At 37.5% G+C, this 16685-nt stretch overlaps 2 protein-coding genes and 1 long non-coding RNA gene across 7 annotated transcripts in view; all 3 read right to left on the reverse strand.

The window, feature by feature from the left end:
- Positions 1-16685, reverse strand: part of LOC121635284 (zinc finger protein 665-like) — a 645425-nt gene that overhangs the window by 233399 nt on the left and 395341 nt on the right. The gene's annotated exons all lie outside the window — the stretch shown is intronic.
- Positions 1-16685, reverse strand: part of LOC121635250 — a 32731-nt gene that overhangs the window by 4389 nt on the left and 11657 nt on the right. Inside the window, exons 7-12 of one of the 5 annotated variants that reach the window (XM_041978360.1) lie at positions 5644-5790; positions 5503-5535; positions 5274-5393; positions 4957-5146; positions 4764-4817; positions 4247-4334 (exon numbers count right to left, since the gene is read on the reverse strand). The exons of 3 other annotated variants lie outside the window; for them this stretch is intronic. In XM_041978360.1, coding sequence (XP_041834294.1) covers positions 5087-5146; positions 5274-5393; positions 5503-5535; positions 5644-5790 — 360 coding nt within the window. In that variant the 3' untranslated portion in view covers positions 4247-4334; positions 4764-4817; positions 4957-5086. Of the gene's footprint in view, positions 1-2043; positions 2048-4246; positions 4335-4763; positions 4818-4956; positions 5147-5273; positions 5394-5502; positions 5536-5643; positions 5791-16685 lie in introns of those variants that run through there. One more of the 5 variants, XM_041978357.1, reaches the window with a different exon arrangement.
- On the reverse strand, positions 6654-7041 carry LOC121635342. Its single transcript, XR_006009413.1, has 3 exons — positions 6952-7041; positions 6822-6864; positions 6654-6708 (listed from the first exon to the last, which is right to left on the reverse strand). It is a non-coding gene; the product is annotated as an uncharacterized LOC121635342 (long non-coding RNA).

Consider the following 16685-nt stretch of genomic DNA (forward strand, 5'->3'; position numbering starts at 1 on the left):
CTGCGTACGCATCGGTCACAAACTGAATATCTAAATTTGCATTCCAGCATTTTAATAGAGACCTGTTATATGGATTAATCCATGCTTCGTTAATGTCTCTTTTATATACAATTTGGGTTTTATTCATATTTAGACGTTTGTAACATATTTCAAATATTTGCTGATTGATATTTAAACTATGAAACAACTCATCTAAACTATTAAACGTCTTGTTCTCATCTTTTAACGCCTTTTTCACTGACTCCAGAGTGCGTACTGCCAAATCCTTATCAACCTTTAGCAGATTATAGTAGTACTCATTTCCACATGTGCACTGTTTTCCTTCGTATTTTTGATCGAACCTATTCTTACATTTATCGCACTCATTTGTAGTATTCAAATGAACATTAACAAGAAATGTCCTACCTGACACTGGTCTGGGAAAATTAAAGCGACATTCAGTGCCACCTTTCTTACAGCTTTTTGAATGCCTCTTTGAATGTTGCTGCACAGATGTGACCATCTCCAATAACGTCTCATCCTGTGCTGGTAGCTCACGTTACGTACTTATCAATAAAAGCTACCACTTCTTCGTCCTTGTTCGTATTAATTTTAGGAGCATTTTCAATCCAGAAAAGACAGTGCACATGAGGACTCCCACGACACTGAAACTCCACCCGATAAAAGTAATCAATAATTTTTCCTATGGGATTTGAAGGAGACATAAGGACCTCCTTCAGAAAACAGTGCCAGCGGAAGTCAAACATTCTGCCGGCAGTGACAGGATTACGACGCAACAGATCGCATCTATCAGTCCACTCTAGCTCTTCGAATGTCTGTGTTCGACCTTCCTGTTTTAAAATTGTTTTAAGAAGGTTTTGCCATCTAAGATCCGCGGAAGAGAATGAACAAAACCACGTGGGAATCCCAAGTTGCCGAACACAAGCCATCAGGTCTTTCTGTACTCCCTGCCAAAATGCTGGGGTCCCTCTAATAGGCTTAAGAAATCTGAAACCGTCATCTACATCCAACAACTGCTTCAAGGACTCCTCCTTTTCTACACTCACCTCACCTCCTTTACCTTTTCTTAATGCTATACTTACTTTGGAAACAACCTGCTCTACCTCAGACATGTACTGAGCAAAGAAAATATACTCTACATTCTGAGCAAACCTTCTATCCGCATGTAAAATTCGGTTATTAAAATAACGACACAATGACAAATTATACACACGGCTTTCATGATACATATTACGACCTCGAGGAAACAACACTGGGAAACACCTTGCTTCATTTTCTCGATCTGTCAACAACTTAACTGGATTATTACCCTCAGCTGGTGCAACATTAACTATACTGTCAAAATACTGATCTAGAACTTCCTGACCAATATCTACAGGCATCAAACACGTATCTGAAAACATGCAATGTTGCTGTCGATCATGCAGCAACTCATCATCTTCAACATCATCCCCAGTATTCTCAACTACTTCTGCATTGTCTACTTCTGCATTGTCCTTCTCTTCATCCTCAGGATGGTCTAAGACACACAACTCATTAACCCATTCCTCATTAAAATCTATGTCTTTATAAAACTTATTTGATTGCTTTAAAAACCGCAAAGCTTGCCTAATATGCATCGTATCCACAAACTCATACTGATAATGGCCTTTATAAGTTAACTTACGTTTTAATTTAACTGCCAATAAAGAGCCCTCCATATTTGATCGGGGCAACATTTTAGATGTTTGAACTACGTTGGATGGAACGCAGGTTACTGGTCCATGAACTCCATTTTGGCCACCTTTGGGTAATGCAAGCATTTTCATGAACGGAATATTTAAAGCAATCAAATGTTGTTCTAACCTATTCAAACAAGCCAATTCTGGGGGAACTGGATCTACTGCCAAATTATTTGTTACACTTTCAGCAGGCATTTGCTCATGTGAAATTTTATGATGACAAGTGTAACAAATCCAAAGATGCCCTCTACTTGAAGCCATAATCTGACACGGCTGAACACAATCCTCCCTACATTCATGTAAATAGTCAGTTTTAATACACCTATCTGACAAAGAAGCTATGGCCGCAGTCTTGTTATAAGCATCCTTTCTACAACTTAACACCTGATGTGGAAACAACAGCCTGAAACAGACACAACAGATATACTCCGGACCATGTTCAACTTTGTTTAAAAACCTCTCAGTGAAGAACTCAATAGTCTGGGTTTTGTCTTTATCTTTAATTTCTTGCCTCTTTGATTTCACAATTCTTTTAACGATTTCTCTATGACGCGCATCTTTGGCATATTTTATTTTGCTTTGATCTTTAACATTTTCACGATGACGCGCATCTTTTGCATATTTTACTTTGCTTTCATTTTTAACATTTTCACGGTGACGCGCATCTTGTGCATATCTTATTTTTTTATGGTCTTTCACATTTTCACGGTGACGCGCATCTTTTGCATATCTTATTTTTTTACGGTCTTTCACATTTTCACGGTGACGCGCATCTTTTGCATATCTTATTTTTCTACGGTCTTTCACATTTTCACGGAGACGCGCATCTAGTGCATATCTTATTTTTTTACAGTCTTTCACATTTTCACGGTGATGCGCATCTAATGCATATTTTATTTTCCTTTGCTCCTTCAGGTTTTGTCGGTGACATGCATCTATTGCATATTTTCTTTTATTTATATTCCTAATTTGATTTCTTCTCATTACTTTATTATATTTAGAAATATATAAACCTCTGTCCTTTTTGCAAACTGACGTGTCACTTTCGGATGAAACATCTCTAATTAAATCTTTGCCTGACAATCTAGTACGACACGATTCTGAAAGATTTACTTTACAGTACCCATAACAACTTTCTAGTTTGGGTTCTTTAACGCAAACTACAGTTTCATAATGATTACCAAGGCAGTTTTCTAAATAAATGGATTTTTCTGACACACAACTGCTGCTGCATCCATACTTTAGCCAACGACCACCAATAAATGTAAAGACATTAATACCCAATAAATCTGCTGTGGCTTGTATTTCTAATTCTGTCGCCCAGCTGCTAACGTAACGCATTTTTGATTTGTCTACGTAATCTGCCACAGAGGAATAACCTTCTCTCAAACTACTTTCATATTTTAAATCATTTTTCACTAAATATTTCACAACCGCTCTCCTAATTTTGATGTGATGCTTTTGTGTGCCACTCACTGCCTGAGAAACGGCCCTAAAATAGCAGCTACCATCAGCAACTATGTCTCTATTTTGGCACGGAAGACCTAATTCACCGACACGACTAGACGCTGTGCTATTTACACTTTCATACTCTATATTTAATTTGGTACATAAACTTTGACAAGTATTTTCACAGAGAGGGTTAAACATTAGCTTTTCATGTCCTTCACTGACTACTTCCACATCTGAACTAACCTGCCGACTTAACAGAACCTGTTCCTCAACAGCAAACTCGTCATCTGAAACAACCATCGAATCATTAATACGACCTTTCTTTGGCGTATGTTTAGATGGGCTGGAAAGGCCAACTTCATCACAATCTGCTGACAGCTGACGTTTTGCACGTTGCTTATTGCCATCATCAGATTCACCAACAAATAAGCTACTCGACACATCACACTCCCTACTGACATCAACGCCATTTATTTCAAAAGGCTTGCTACTACCACCAAACATCACTGCCTAACAACTAAAGTGATCAAACACTTCCCTTATGGAACCAAAGTACAAAACTACACTGGTACCATTAACATCCACCATGCCAGTAGCACTGCGTGAATGAGAATCAACTACAGCAAACCTACCACTAGCAGAAATTACAGCACATGTATTTGAACACAAGGTCAAAAGACATGTCTGGTACTGAGATAACATCCTTTCCAGCCCATGTTCTAGAGTCACAAATGCTCCACACTCAATGAACTCTCCTTCAGTCACAGTGACATCACCACTGACAGTCTCGGGGAACGCAAACTTAAAGTTCTGCCAGTATAAAACGTGCTCTTTCGGCAACTCTGGGATCATCAAAAAGTCTTCTCCTGGAGGAATTAGACCATGGTCCTTCAGATGTGTATAGAGCTGATCTCCTAACCACAGAGCTAAATCTAAATCTTCTGTCTTCCAATTCAACACACTAGACACCATATGTCTGGCCAAACTAACCAACCCTATCGCCATACACTGAACTCCCGGATTCCTAAACCGACTGTGCCCCTGGTGAACTGAACCCCTAACAACATCAACATTACCCATACTCACCTCACTTACCTTCGCAGTAGTTGCCTCATCTTCATCAGTAGAAGACAACACACCCGGGCTCTGTGTTGTCTCAACCTAACCATAAAGGATATCAACATGCAATGGCCTCTAATCACTGTCATGTGTAATAAACTGCTGTCTGTGCACTGACATTTGTTCTCTGTCATGCTGAGTATGTGCAAAATTGATACTTTAAAACAATTTAGCAAAACCCCTAAACCAGGGGTGGCCAACGTCGGTCCTCGAGACCGGTTTTACATGCATCCCTGCACCAACACACCTGACTTAAACTAATGAGTCATTGTGCAGATCCTTTTAGGCTGTAGGATTCATTTAATTTGAGTCAGGTGTGTTGGTGCAGGGATGTATGTAAAACCTGCAGGATTGTGGCTCTTGAGGACCGACGTTGGCCACCCCTGCCCTAAATACATGAAAAATGTGTTTTTTCCTTTATTAACAAATAATATATACTTTACAGATATTGTTCATGTAAATGGTACTCACCGTCCTCTCGTCAGTGCGGCCAGAAGGGACCGGATGCCTGGACGTTGCCCCGACCTCAAGACAGAAATTGCAAAAACACATCTTCAGAGATGATACATACATATATATATGATACATGTATACATATATATACACATATACACACACACGCACATAAAAATACACAAATCTTAAGCACAATTACATTTCTTACCTTCTTCGACTCCAGAGCGGCCTTGGAGTCAGAAGAAATCCCTCGGCTGGATGCAGTCTCAAATAGAAAAGAAACGAAAACAAAGTTTATTTCACTTCACAAACACAGGAAAAATAATAAATACAAAGATTTATTTCCAAAATCTACTTACCCTTCGAGTCCTCTTGGAGTGGTGTTTCACACGCAGCGTCTGTCCAAAATGATATGGACACAGAACACATTTTGCGTTATAGAAGTCTATCGTTAATCATTTAGACTTTCAGAATAAAACATTTTATGATAACCCCTAAACACATGTTTGTCTGGATGCAATTTACCTTTGGCGGTGAAACACCAGCGAAGTCAGCAGGAGATGTCAGATTTGATGGAGAAACCTTCTCCATCTCCTCCAACATCTCACTGCTGAACAGCACAGGATTCAGGGGGATGCCAGCCGGCTAGAAATACAGAAACAGATATACACAAGCGTTGACTTTTACTGCTTTAACCATTTAACTTCCAGCAAATATTACACTTCATGTTTTTCTATACAAATATCATACGAACCTCCCGCTGAACTGCACTGCATCCTCCAGAGGACTGAAAGAGAAAGAATATATAGAAAAAATAAACAAAGGGGATTTTGGTCTGTGAAAAATCAATCAAATGTGAGTCTGACAGCTTTGACATTTCTTGCCATATTATTACCTTGCCGCTCGGACCAACGACAGTCCACTCCTCGGGCCCAGGGCTGCGACGCACCCTCACCTCTCCCTTCACAACCACACGGGGAGTGAAGCGAGAAGGTGGGGATGGACGACACACCGGCGGGGCTGGCGGCACGGTCTCCAGTTGCTTCAATCAAAAAATAAAGACAGAACCATAAACAATATGCCTTTTCCACACTTGGTCAGCAGCCAAAATTACATCAAGTGAATGCTTGCATATATTTCATAAGACGATTTAACTGTTAAAAATTAAAAGAACAACCGTGTAAGCAACCGTCCACAGCAGTTGGGCGAAGATCTCCATTCCGACGTCATCACTCAGGTGGACCTAGGAGGACGACATTCATGAAATGTAACTTTTTCCACAAAATCTCTCACTAGATATACACAGCTCTATTCAGATAGTCTATCATCTCAAGATCAGAAGGTCCTGGATTCCCTCTCAGCCTCTGACATGAACACGAGGGCATCAAACCTTGTCAAGACAAATGATCTACTTACACCATCGCGACTCCACAGGTTGAGACACTGCCGGGGGAAGTGGTCCGCGATGTGGAAGTACTTCACAGCTTTAACAAAAACACATAGCAGAGCTCTTTATGCTTGTAAAACAACAGAATTTATACATCTATATACCACTACACTGAAGATAAACTACAGCCATATTTCTGATGTAATCTGCGATAAACATGCAACAGTGCAGGCACATATTTTCACGTACCCATGCGGGCTGCCACCCGGTGGAACTCCTGGCGGTAGAGCTCTTGCAGGGAGTCCTCAACGGTCAACCTCGGAGGAAAGTCCAGCACACACACCTTCGGCCAGCGACTGCAGACGGTGGCTAGGTACCGCTGGAAGTCTGCAGCCGCACGACCGATGGTGTGCTTGGCGGTCAAGTCATTGCTCGGAGCCAAGACGCACACCAAGTCGGGATCCTGAGGCACCTCAGCATGAAGCACCTCAGTTCTCAACTCGGTGGCGCTTGCCCCAGGCGTTGACATGAACCCCCACGCCAGACGACCCTCAGGCAACCGCACGATGCCATCTAAAAGACAAAGAAAGTTTCTACTGTATTTGTTTCTGTCTGTGTAACATTTTATAAAATACATTAATACAGTACATTAATACTTTATTGAACATAAAAATATAGGTAAATACCTGCAAGGCTTCGAAGATGGGAGTCACCAATAGCAAAAACCACCTGAATGAAAAGATGTTGGTATTTTTAGCACCATGTATTGTTCACTTGGGTTTTTATTACGTTAGTATATTTCAAACACAGCATTACCTTTTTGCCGTGGGACTCCGACGGAAGAACCAACTTGTGCTGCCGCCCGGTGAGCACCGACACCTCCCACCTCTTCACCTTGTGCCGGTGCCCAGTGCCACGCGCTACAGACATACAGAAAAAAACACATCAGTACAATCACAGAATATGTGCACACTTGATTGTCAATCACTGAATCACAACTAAATAAAAATGCTTGGATACATACGTGCACAGCGGTCCATGGGAAGCTGAGGAGAAACATCAAGGGTCAGTCTGTCCGCAGCGCTCCTCCTCGCTGCCTGGGAAATCCTGAAGTTCTTCTTCCTCGGCATCTCTAGAAAAAAAAACAACCCACACACACGCGCACCCTGGCTTACACGCACACACACACCCAACAGAGGGACAGGCACTCACACAAACAATCTTACACAAGTACTGGAAAAGAGAGACAAAATAAGTTAGACTACATATATATATATATATATATATATATGTACACATGATAGATATTGATAATTACCAAAACATTTAAAAATATATATTTTAAGTGTTGGTCTGGCCATTTTATGCTATTGCGCAATAGGGTTGTGCATCTTCACAGTCCATCATGTAGCTTAAAACTACAGACTACAAACAGAGACCCAGGCATGTTCTATCATCAAGCCATACCCCTCTCCAAATACGACAGACATGTGAATTACAAAAGATGTCAAAACAAGAACAGTAAGAGTGTTGAACCTATTGTTTCTACGATACATGGAGATGCAGGAATGGATTAAACTGCATTGATGTAGAAACAAAGCATAATAGATTATATTAATGTTGCATTTGTGTGTAACCCAGGCTGCTGCCACAGCTCGCCAGATTGATAAGTGTCCCAAGAATGATTCAAGGCTGAATCCTATAGAAGATCAGTAGGGTGATAGAAAATGCAATACAGCATTTTCATAAGAAGTGATAAATTGGAAAAAAAAAAAAAAAAAAAAAAAAGAAAATAGATTAATTCATATAATTTTAAATTAAAAAATTTAATTTATACAATAAAAACATCAATTTGAAAAGTGTTTTGGAATTTCTACACATTTCAAATTAAAATATTAACAAGGAATTGGACATTGAAATATTCATTATTAAATACTGTGATTTGTAAATGTATTTTCAAATGCAATTTCTAACAGGAGAATTAAATAATTCCTAAATCTGCTTAAAAATTCCATTTCAAATCTTAGATTTAAAAAGGTGATTCCCTTTTCCATTCCCCCCCCCATATATATATATATATATATATATATATATATGTATATATATATATATATATATATATATTAGGGCTGGACAATAAAGGAAAAAAGCATATCGATAAAAATAAAAAATAAAATAAAATAAATATACATATAAGCACAAAAAAACAGAATCAGAATGGTATAACACAGACATTTTAGAGCCTGCGTAAATTGCAAAAGACATATTTCTGCCTCTATCAATAAAAACTTTGTCATTGAATGATGTGGGACTCCACAAGACCAAAGAGAAGCTAGTTCACACACATTTATTGATAATGAAAAAGGAGTATAATCAGTATGGAGGACGTAAAGTGACACAATGAATTAATTAAATATATCATCCAATAATTACTTAAACGTGTCATTAAATAATTACAATGATAATGAAATACATAATTGTGTTTTTAAATGTATCATTAATTAATTAAAATACAAATGAATATAAAAACATTTATAATTATTTTACTAATTAATTATCTATCCATTTAATTAACTATTTCACTATTTAATTATTTATTTCTCTATTTCATTATTTCACTATTTAATTATTTATCCATTTCATTATTTTAATATTTAATTAATGATTTATCTAATTTACTATTTTACTATTTAATTAATTATTTATCTATTTAATTATTTTACTATTTAATTAATTCACTAATTCATTTAATATTAAAATAATTACATAGATAAAAATATAAATATAAGCACAAAAAACCAGAATCAGAATGGTATAACACAGACATTTTAGAGCCTGCGTAAATTGCAAAAGACATATTTCTGTCTCTATCAATAAAAACTTTGTCATTGAATGATGTGGGACTCCACAAGACCAAAGAGAAGCTAGTTCACACACATTTATTGATAATGAAAAAGGAGCATAATCAGTATGGAGGACGTAAAGTCACACAATGAATTAATTAAATATATCATCCAATAATTACTTAAACATGTCATTAAATAATTAAAATGATAATACCTAAATGTGGTTTTAAATGTATCATTAATTAATCAAAAATACAATTCAATATATGTAAATACATTTATAATTATTTTACTAATTGATTATTTATCCATTTAATTAATTATTTCTCTATTTCATTGTTTCACTATTTAATTATTTCTCTATTTCATTATTTCTATATTTAATTAATTATTTCACTAATTAATTTAATAGTAAAATAATTACATAGATAAAAAATAAATATACATATAAGCACAAAAAAACAGAATCAGAATGGTATAACACAGACATTTTAGAGCCTGCGTAAATTGCAAAAGACATATTTCTGCCTCTATCAAGAAAAACTCTGTCATTGAATGATGTGGGACTCCACAAGACCAAAGAGAAGCTAGTTCACACACATTTATGGATAATGAAAAAGGAGCATAATCAGTATGGAGGACGTAAAGTGACACAATGAATTGAATAAATATATCATCCAATAATTACTTAAACGTGTCATTAAATAATTACAATGATAATGAAATACATAAATGTGTTATTAAATAATTAAAATGATAATGAGATACTTAAATGTGTTTTTCAATATATCATTAATTAATTAAAATACAAATGAATATATGTAAAAACATTTATAATTACTTTACTATTTAATTAATTATTTCTCTATTTCATTATTTCACTATTTAATTAATTATTTATCTATTTAATTAATTATTTCACAATTAAATAGTGAAATAATGAAATAGAGAAATAATTAATGAAATAGTGAAATAATTAAGTAAATAGTGAAATAATATGCTTTTACATATAGTCATTTGTATTTTAATTAATTAATGATACATTTAATAACACATGTATGTATTTCATTTAGGGCCGCAACGATTAGTCGACGTTGTCGACAATAGTCGACAATAAAAATAGTCGACAATTTAGCCGTCGACTATTGTCGGCAGAAAAAAAAAAATACAGAGTGAGACATCGTCTTCGAATCCTATCTCTGCTGAGAGTTGCACAATGCACACGCCCAAAGAGGGGGAAAAAAAATACAGAGTGAGACATCGTCTCCTTTTTTTTTTATCTTTGCTGAGACTGCACATGCGCAGTCCGCCAGGGGAAAAATATGGCGGCCAACCAGGGAGGAAAACCGTGGCGGACACATTTAAGTAATTATTGAAAGGTATATTTAATTAGTTCATTGTGTCACTTTACGTCCTCCATAAATCAGAAGTGGCAAATTCATAATTAAATTATGGCCACTGAGTAAAACTTGTAACACAGAATGATCGAACCACGAACTTGTGTGTCACACCTCACTGATGTAAGTCTAACTATCATGATAAAGTATTTTAGGCGAGGGAATCACCCCATTATCACAGTAAAAACGGCATTAAATGTTTAGCAAATAAGGAGCTTAAATCAGAAACACACCGCAATAAACCAGCAAGCAGAAACATGATCCTAAAAAAAAGATGTCACACCAGACGTAACACCAGAGACATAATGAAGTACAGAAATAATTAATTAAATAGTGAAATAATAAAATAGAGAAATAATTAATTAAATAGTGAAATAATTATATGTTTTTACATATATTTAGTTGGATTTTAATTAATTAATCATACATTTAATAACACATTTATGTGTTTAATTATCATTTTCATTATTTAATAACACATTTATGTATTTCATTATCATTTTTATTATATAATGACACATTTAAGTAATTATTGAATGATATATTTAAATAATTCATTGTGTCACTTTACATCCTCCATAAATCAGAAGTGGCAAATTCCTAATTTAATTATATTGCCACTGAGTAATACATGTAACACAGAATGATCGAACCACGAACTTGTATGTCACACCTCACTAATGTAAGTCTAACTATCATGATCAAGTATTTTAGGAGAGGGAATCACCCCATTATCACAGTAAAAACGGCATTAAATGTTTAGCAAATACGGAGCTTAAATCAGAAACACACACCGCAATAAACCAGCAAGCAGAAACATGATCCTAAAAAAAAAAGACATAACACCAGCTAACCAGCTATCTTTGCTTCTCTTAAATATCCATCCTGGGGAGGCATTTCTTTTACTAAATATTCGATTGCTTTGGACAGTAGTGTTAAGACATTATTATTTTAGCTCACTTTAACTAATAATAATAATGATAAACTATCATTTTAATGCAGAGTATTTAACAGGTTACACGTCACATTAATCCACTTCGACCTGCTGTAAGCTAACACGGTGTAGAAAAAAGTTTCTTTTCCATTAATAAAAATCTTAAACTTACCAAGCAAAGCCACAAACACGTCCGAGAAGCTGAGGAAGGTGTCCTGGATCGAAAAGTTCGAAGTTTGCTGGATAAATCCACAAGAAGGCAAAGTTTTTCAGTCTGCTGTGAACTAGACGTATTGTCTGATCAGAAGCTGAGCTGAAAAGACCGAGCCTCGTTTACAGACACACAAAATGTCCGAACGAAAAGTGCATCTTTCAAAAATCCGAACGTCATCCAATCAGAGTTATGATCCTTGTCAACACAAGACCGGGAAGAATTATACCACAATGCATTGCGGTGTGACGGTCTTAACAGTGCAAGAAAAACAACAAACAGGCTGATTAAACAAAACTCAGCAAAAAATGAATAAACAAAAAATAAATAATAACATATAATATAAAGAAATATTTTTTAGGTTGCTGTGGTGACTGCAGGTAGTCAGGTGATCTGCAGCAGTGTAATATTTTAGATTACATTTTACCCCACTTTCAGGTCCTCAACTTGGACAAGTGTCTGTAGATGCTTCGAATGATGACTGCCATTTTATTATCCTAATGTATAGAAGGCAACACTATTATATCACTATATAATACCTAATACCATCCACTTTTTGTTATGTGAGCTTAAGAATAATTACATCTGTAACCCTGTTTATTGTTCTAACCATAAAACTATTGTTAAATATGAACTAACACCAGGCACTGACATAAGCAGAATAACTGAATAATTAATAATTTTTTTACAATCACATCCTTTTTTTTTTTAACTAATATTATGACTTATATCCAGCAGGACCAAGCTGTCTTTTCATTAATCCTGCTGTTGAGGCATTGTCTGTTAAAGGATGTGTGGTGTGTGTATATGTATGTACACACATGTATACACACACACACACTAAAAACTGCTGGGTTCAAAAATAACCCAATCTTAACCCTGCTGCTGGGTCAAATATGGATTGACTCGGCACTGCTTTATTTTAAATCAGCAGGAATGGGTTATGTGTTGGACCCAGCACATTTGTTAATATTTTCTACTCTACAAATAGATTAAAATGACCTGTCTGTATAGTTATATAGTTATATATATATATTAAAATATGGGTTATTAAACTACTAACAACTGGTTTCAAATGACCCCATATATTTATTTTAAATCCGCCTTTATAAATGGAATATAATAATGAAACACTTTTCAGTCATTTACTGGAAAACAAGGCACATGATCTCCATTTGTAAAAAGTGCAGAAATACAATGGAAAAAACTAAAATGAAAAAAACATCATAGTTATTTAATATCTGGTCTTCTTCAGCTGATTTACAACACAAATGTTCTGAAACACTCATCGAATGTATTCAAAAGAGATGGGTCTTCAATGGCTGTACTATATATATATATTTATATATATATATATATATACATACATATATATATATATATATATATATATATATATATATATATATATATACATCCCTTAAATCCACAACAAAACTGTGGATTTAAGGGAATGAGGAAGCTTCTATGCATCATCTATTTAATGTCATCCACTAACATTTTCTCTCTACTGAAGCAAAACTGTAATTTTTCTAGTGTCTTTGGGCTTCATACAGTAGTTTGTCTATTATTTCTCTATCAACAGTGTCAGCTTGTCACTAATTTTCAACTTCTTATGACTGAGTGAATTGTCCATGACAGTAACTGCACAATAATTTGTGATGGTTAGCTCATATCTGCAAACAAATACATGGGATCTGCACCAAAGTTCACAGTATTCATACTTGTTAGGTCCTTAACACATGAAAACACCTGTTGCCATGGAAATAGGTTCCGTCTGGTTGGAGAGAAGTGCTGGCTTTCTACTGTTTAGGACTCAGCCACCTCCATGTACATTATTTGAAAACAATTACACAGGTACACCGTGCTGAGTTAACGCATCTCTGCCTGTCCCATGAAAAAATGGTAAGAAAAGTACACATTTTTAAATATGATTTGGCCCTTTAACAAAATGTAAATAAATGGTATCTACCATTTATTACCATATGATAGATTAAAAATAATATAATATGGTTTTCTGCTTCTGGGTATCTATTAGGGAACAGAGGACAAGTATGACATTGTGTTCAACAGGATTTTGAACAAACTTTATTCCATAAATTGAAACAAACTGTCTCAGAAACTGTATGTGACACATATGTCACGTCACGCTCTTATGGCTTGAGCTAAAAAGGTGAATGACACGGGTGGCGGGGGCCAGGATGCTCGGACCCGATGGATGCCGCTTGCGGCTTTAATTATTATTATTTTTCTAAGCATTTCGAGGCCCAATTTGACCCCCTAAACACCCATGAAAAGTTGTGAAACTTGGCACACACATCAAGCCCCACGTAACTCGGATATTATAAGGTCCGCATACACTTCAATACAAAATTGGCTCAACAGCGCCACCTAGAAAAAAATAAATTCCCCAAATGAATGGGGTCCCAAAAGTCTACTTCGATGTAGGAACACGAAACTCGGCACACACGTGTAACACACCAAGTCTAACAAAAAAGTCAATCAAACACCTGTCGCCATGGCTACGGGGTGCCCGCCATCTTGGCGTGTGCGGCCATTTTGTGGCCATTTTTTTGCACTTTACACACATCGTATTTGAGCGAACTAGTCTGAGGGGATTCGTGCGACTGACTCCAAACCTGGTGGAAAGCTTCCTGACAAGTTGGGGACCAAACGCTCCTCAAATCTTTCTAATAGGAAAAAGCCTGTAACCGTGGCAACCAACGGAAAAACGCCTCCTCGCCATGAAACACGGTTTGCTCATATCTCAATAGGAATACATGGGAACTGCACCAAACTTGACATGATTCATACAGGTTGGGTGCTTAACGCGTTACACCACCTGTTGTCATGGCGACATCGGGCGGCGGGGTCCAGGCCGCTCGGACCCGATGGATGCCGCTTGCGGCTTTAATTAGGGTCCGAGCCATACAAAGTATGGCAAGGCCCTATTGTTTCTGCTATGTTTATTATTATTCTCCTTCTCCTCCTAAGCATTTCGACGCCAAATTTGACCCCCTAAACACCCATGAAAAGTTGTGAAACTTGGCACACACGTCAAGCCCGGCGAAAATCGGATATTCTAAGGTCCGCATACTATTCAGTGCAAAATTGGCTCAACAGCGCCACCTACAGTCACCAAAAATCACCACATGAATGGGGAACAGGAAGTCTACTTCAACGTAGGAAGACGAAACTCGGCACACACGTGTACCACCCCGTGTTGACCAAAAAACTCAATGTAACACATGTTGCCATGGCAACGGGGTGCCCGCCATCTTGGCGTGTGCGGCCATTTTTTGGCCATTTTTTCCACTTTACACACATCGTATTTGAACGAACTAGTCTGAGGGGATTCGTGCGATTGACTCCAAACTTGATGGGAAGCTTCCTGACAAGTTGGGGACCAAACGCTCCTCAAATCTTTCTAATAGCAGAAAGCATGTTACCGTGGCAACAGACGGAAAAACGCCTTCTCGCCATGAAACACGGTTTGCTTATATCTCCATAGAAATAGATGGGATCTCCACCAAACTTCACAGTATTCATACGTGTGACACCCCAAGTACAGCAAAGAAGTCAATCAAACACCTGTTACCATGGCAACGGGTCGCCCGCCATCTTGGATTTCACTGCCATTTGAACGAACTAGTCTGAGGGGAATGGTCCAACCGACTCCAAACTCGGTGGGGACCTTCCTGACAAGTTGGGGACCAAACGCTCCTCAAATCTTTCTAATAGCAGAAAGCGTGTTACCGTGGCAACCGATGGAAAAAGACCTCGCCATTAAACACGGTTTGCTCATATCTCCACAGAAATAGATGGGATCTGCAACAAAGTTGACAGTATTCATACGTGTCACACCCCAAGTCCAGCAAAGAAGTCAATCAAACACCTGTTGCCATGGCAACGGGTCGCCCGCCATCTTGGATTTCACTCACATTTTCACAAACTAGTCTGAGGGGATTCGTGCGACTGACTCCAAACTTGGTGGGAAGCTTCCTGACAAGTTGGGGACCAAACGCTCCTCAAATCTTTCTAATAGGAAAAAGCGTGTAACCGTGGCAACCGACAGAAAAAGCCTTCTCGCCATGAAACGCGTTTTGCTTATATCTCCATAGGAATACAGAGGAACTGCACCAAACTTGACAGTATTCATACGTGTAACACCCCAAGTCCAGCAAAGAAGTCCATCAAACACCTGTTGCCATGGCAACGGGGTGCCCACCATCTTGGATTTCACTGCCATTTGAACGAACTAGTCTGAGGGGATTTGTGCCACTGACTCCAAACTTGGTGGGAAGCTTCCTGACAAGTTGGGGACCAAACACTCCTCAAATCTTTCTAATAGCAGAAAGCCTGTAACCGTGGCAACCCACGGAAAATGACCTTCTCACCATGAAACACGGTTTGCTCACATCTCCATAGAAATACATGGGATCTGCACCAAAATTCACAGTATTCATACGTGTGACACCCCAAGTGCAGCAAAGAAGTCAATCAAACACCTGTTGCCATGGGAACGGGGTGCCCGCCATCTTGGATTTCACTGCCATCTTTTGTACTTTATACACATCGTATTTGAACGAACTAGTCTGAGGGGATTCGTGCAATTGACTCCAAACTTGGTGGGAAGCTTCCTGACAAGTTGGGGACCAAATGCTATTCAAATCTATAGGATTATAGGAGAAAGCCTGTAACCGTGGCAACCACTTTAAAAAGCCTTCTCACCATGAAACATGGTTTGCTCATATCTCCATAGGAATACATGGGAACTGTGCCAAAGTTGACAGGATTCATACTTGTTGGGTCCTTAATGCATTAGAAGAGCTGTTGCAATGGCAACCTAGCATGTCAGCTAGCATATTAGCATGCTAGCAACTAGATACATCAAAATTTCCCTTTCTCAGCTAACCCTTTACCTTTACTAACAAGTTAACATGCTAGCAACAAAAGCTAACTGGGTATATAAAAATATGTTTCAGCTAGCCAGTCTACCATCAGGCCTAGCATGTTAGCTAGCTTGCTAGCATATTAGCATGCTAGCAACAAATGCTAAGTAGGTATATCAAAATTTCTCTCTCTGCTAGCCATTTCACTAAATCGCCTAGCATGTTAGGTAGCATGCTAGCATATTAGCAGAAAAATAGTACATTCTTAGC

The sequence above is a fragment of the Melanotaenia boesemani genome, chromosome 24, assembly GCF_017639745.1.
Source record: "Melanotaenia boesemani isolate fMelBoe1 chromosome 24, fMelBoe1.pri, whole genome shotgun sequence".
In the NCBI taxonomy this organism is placed as follows: Eukaryota; Metazoa; Chordata; class Actinopteri; order Atheriniformes; family Melanotaeniidae; genus Melanotaenia; species Melanotaenia boesemani.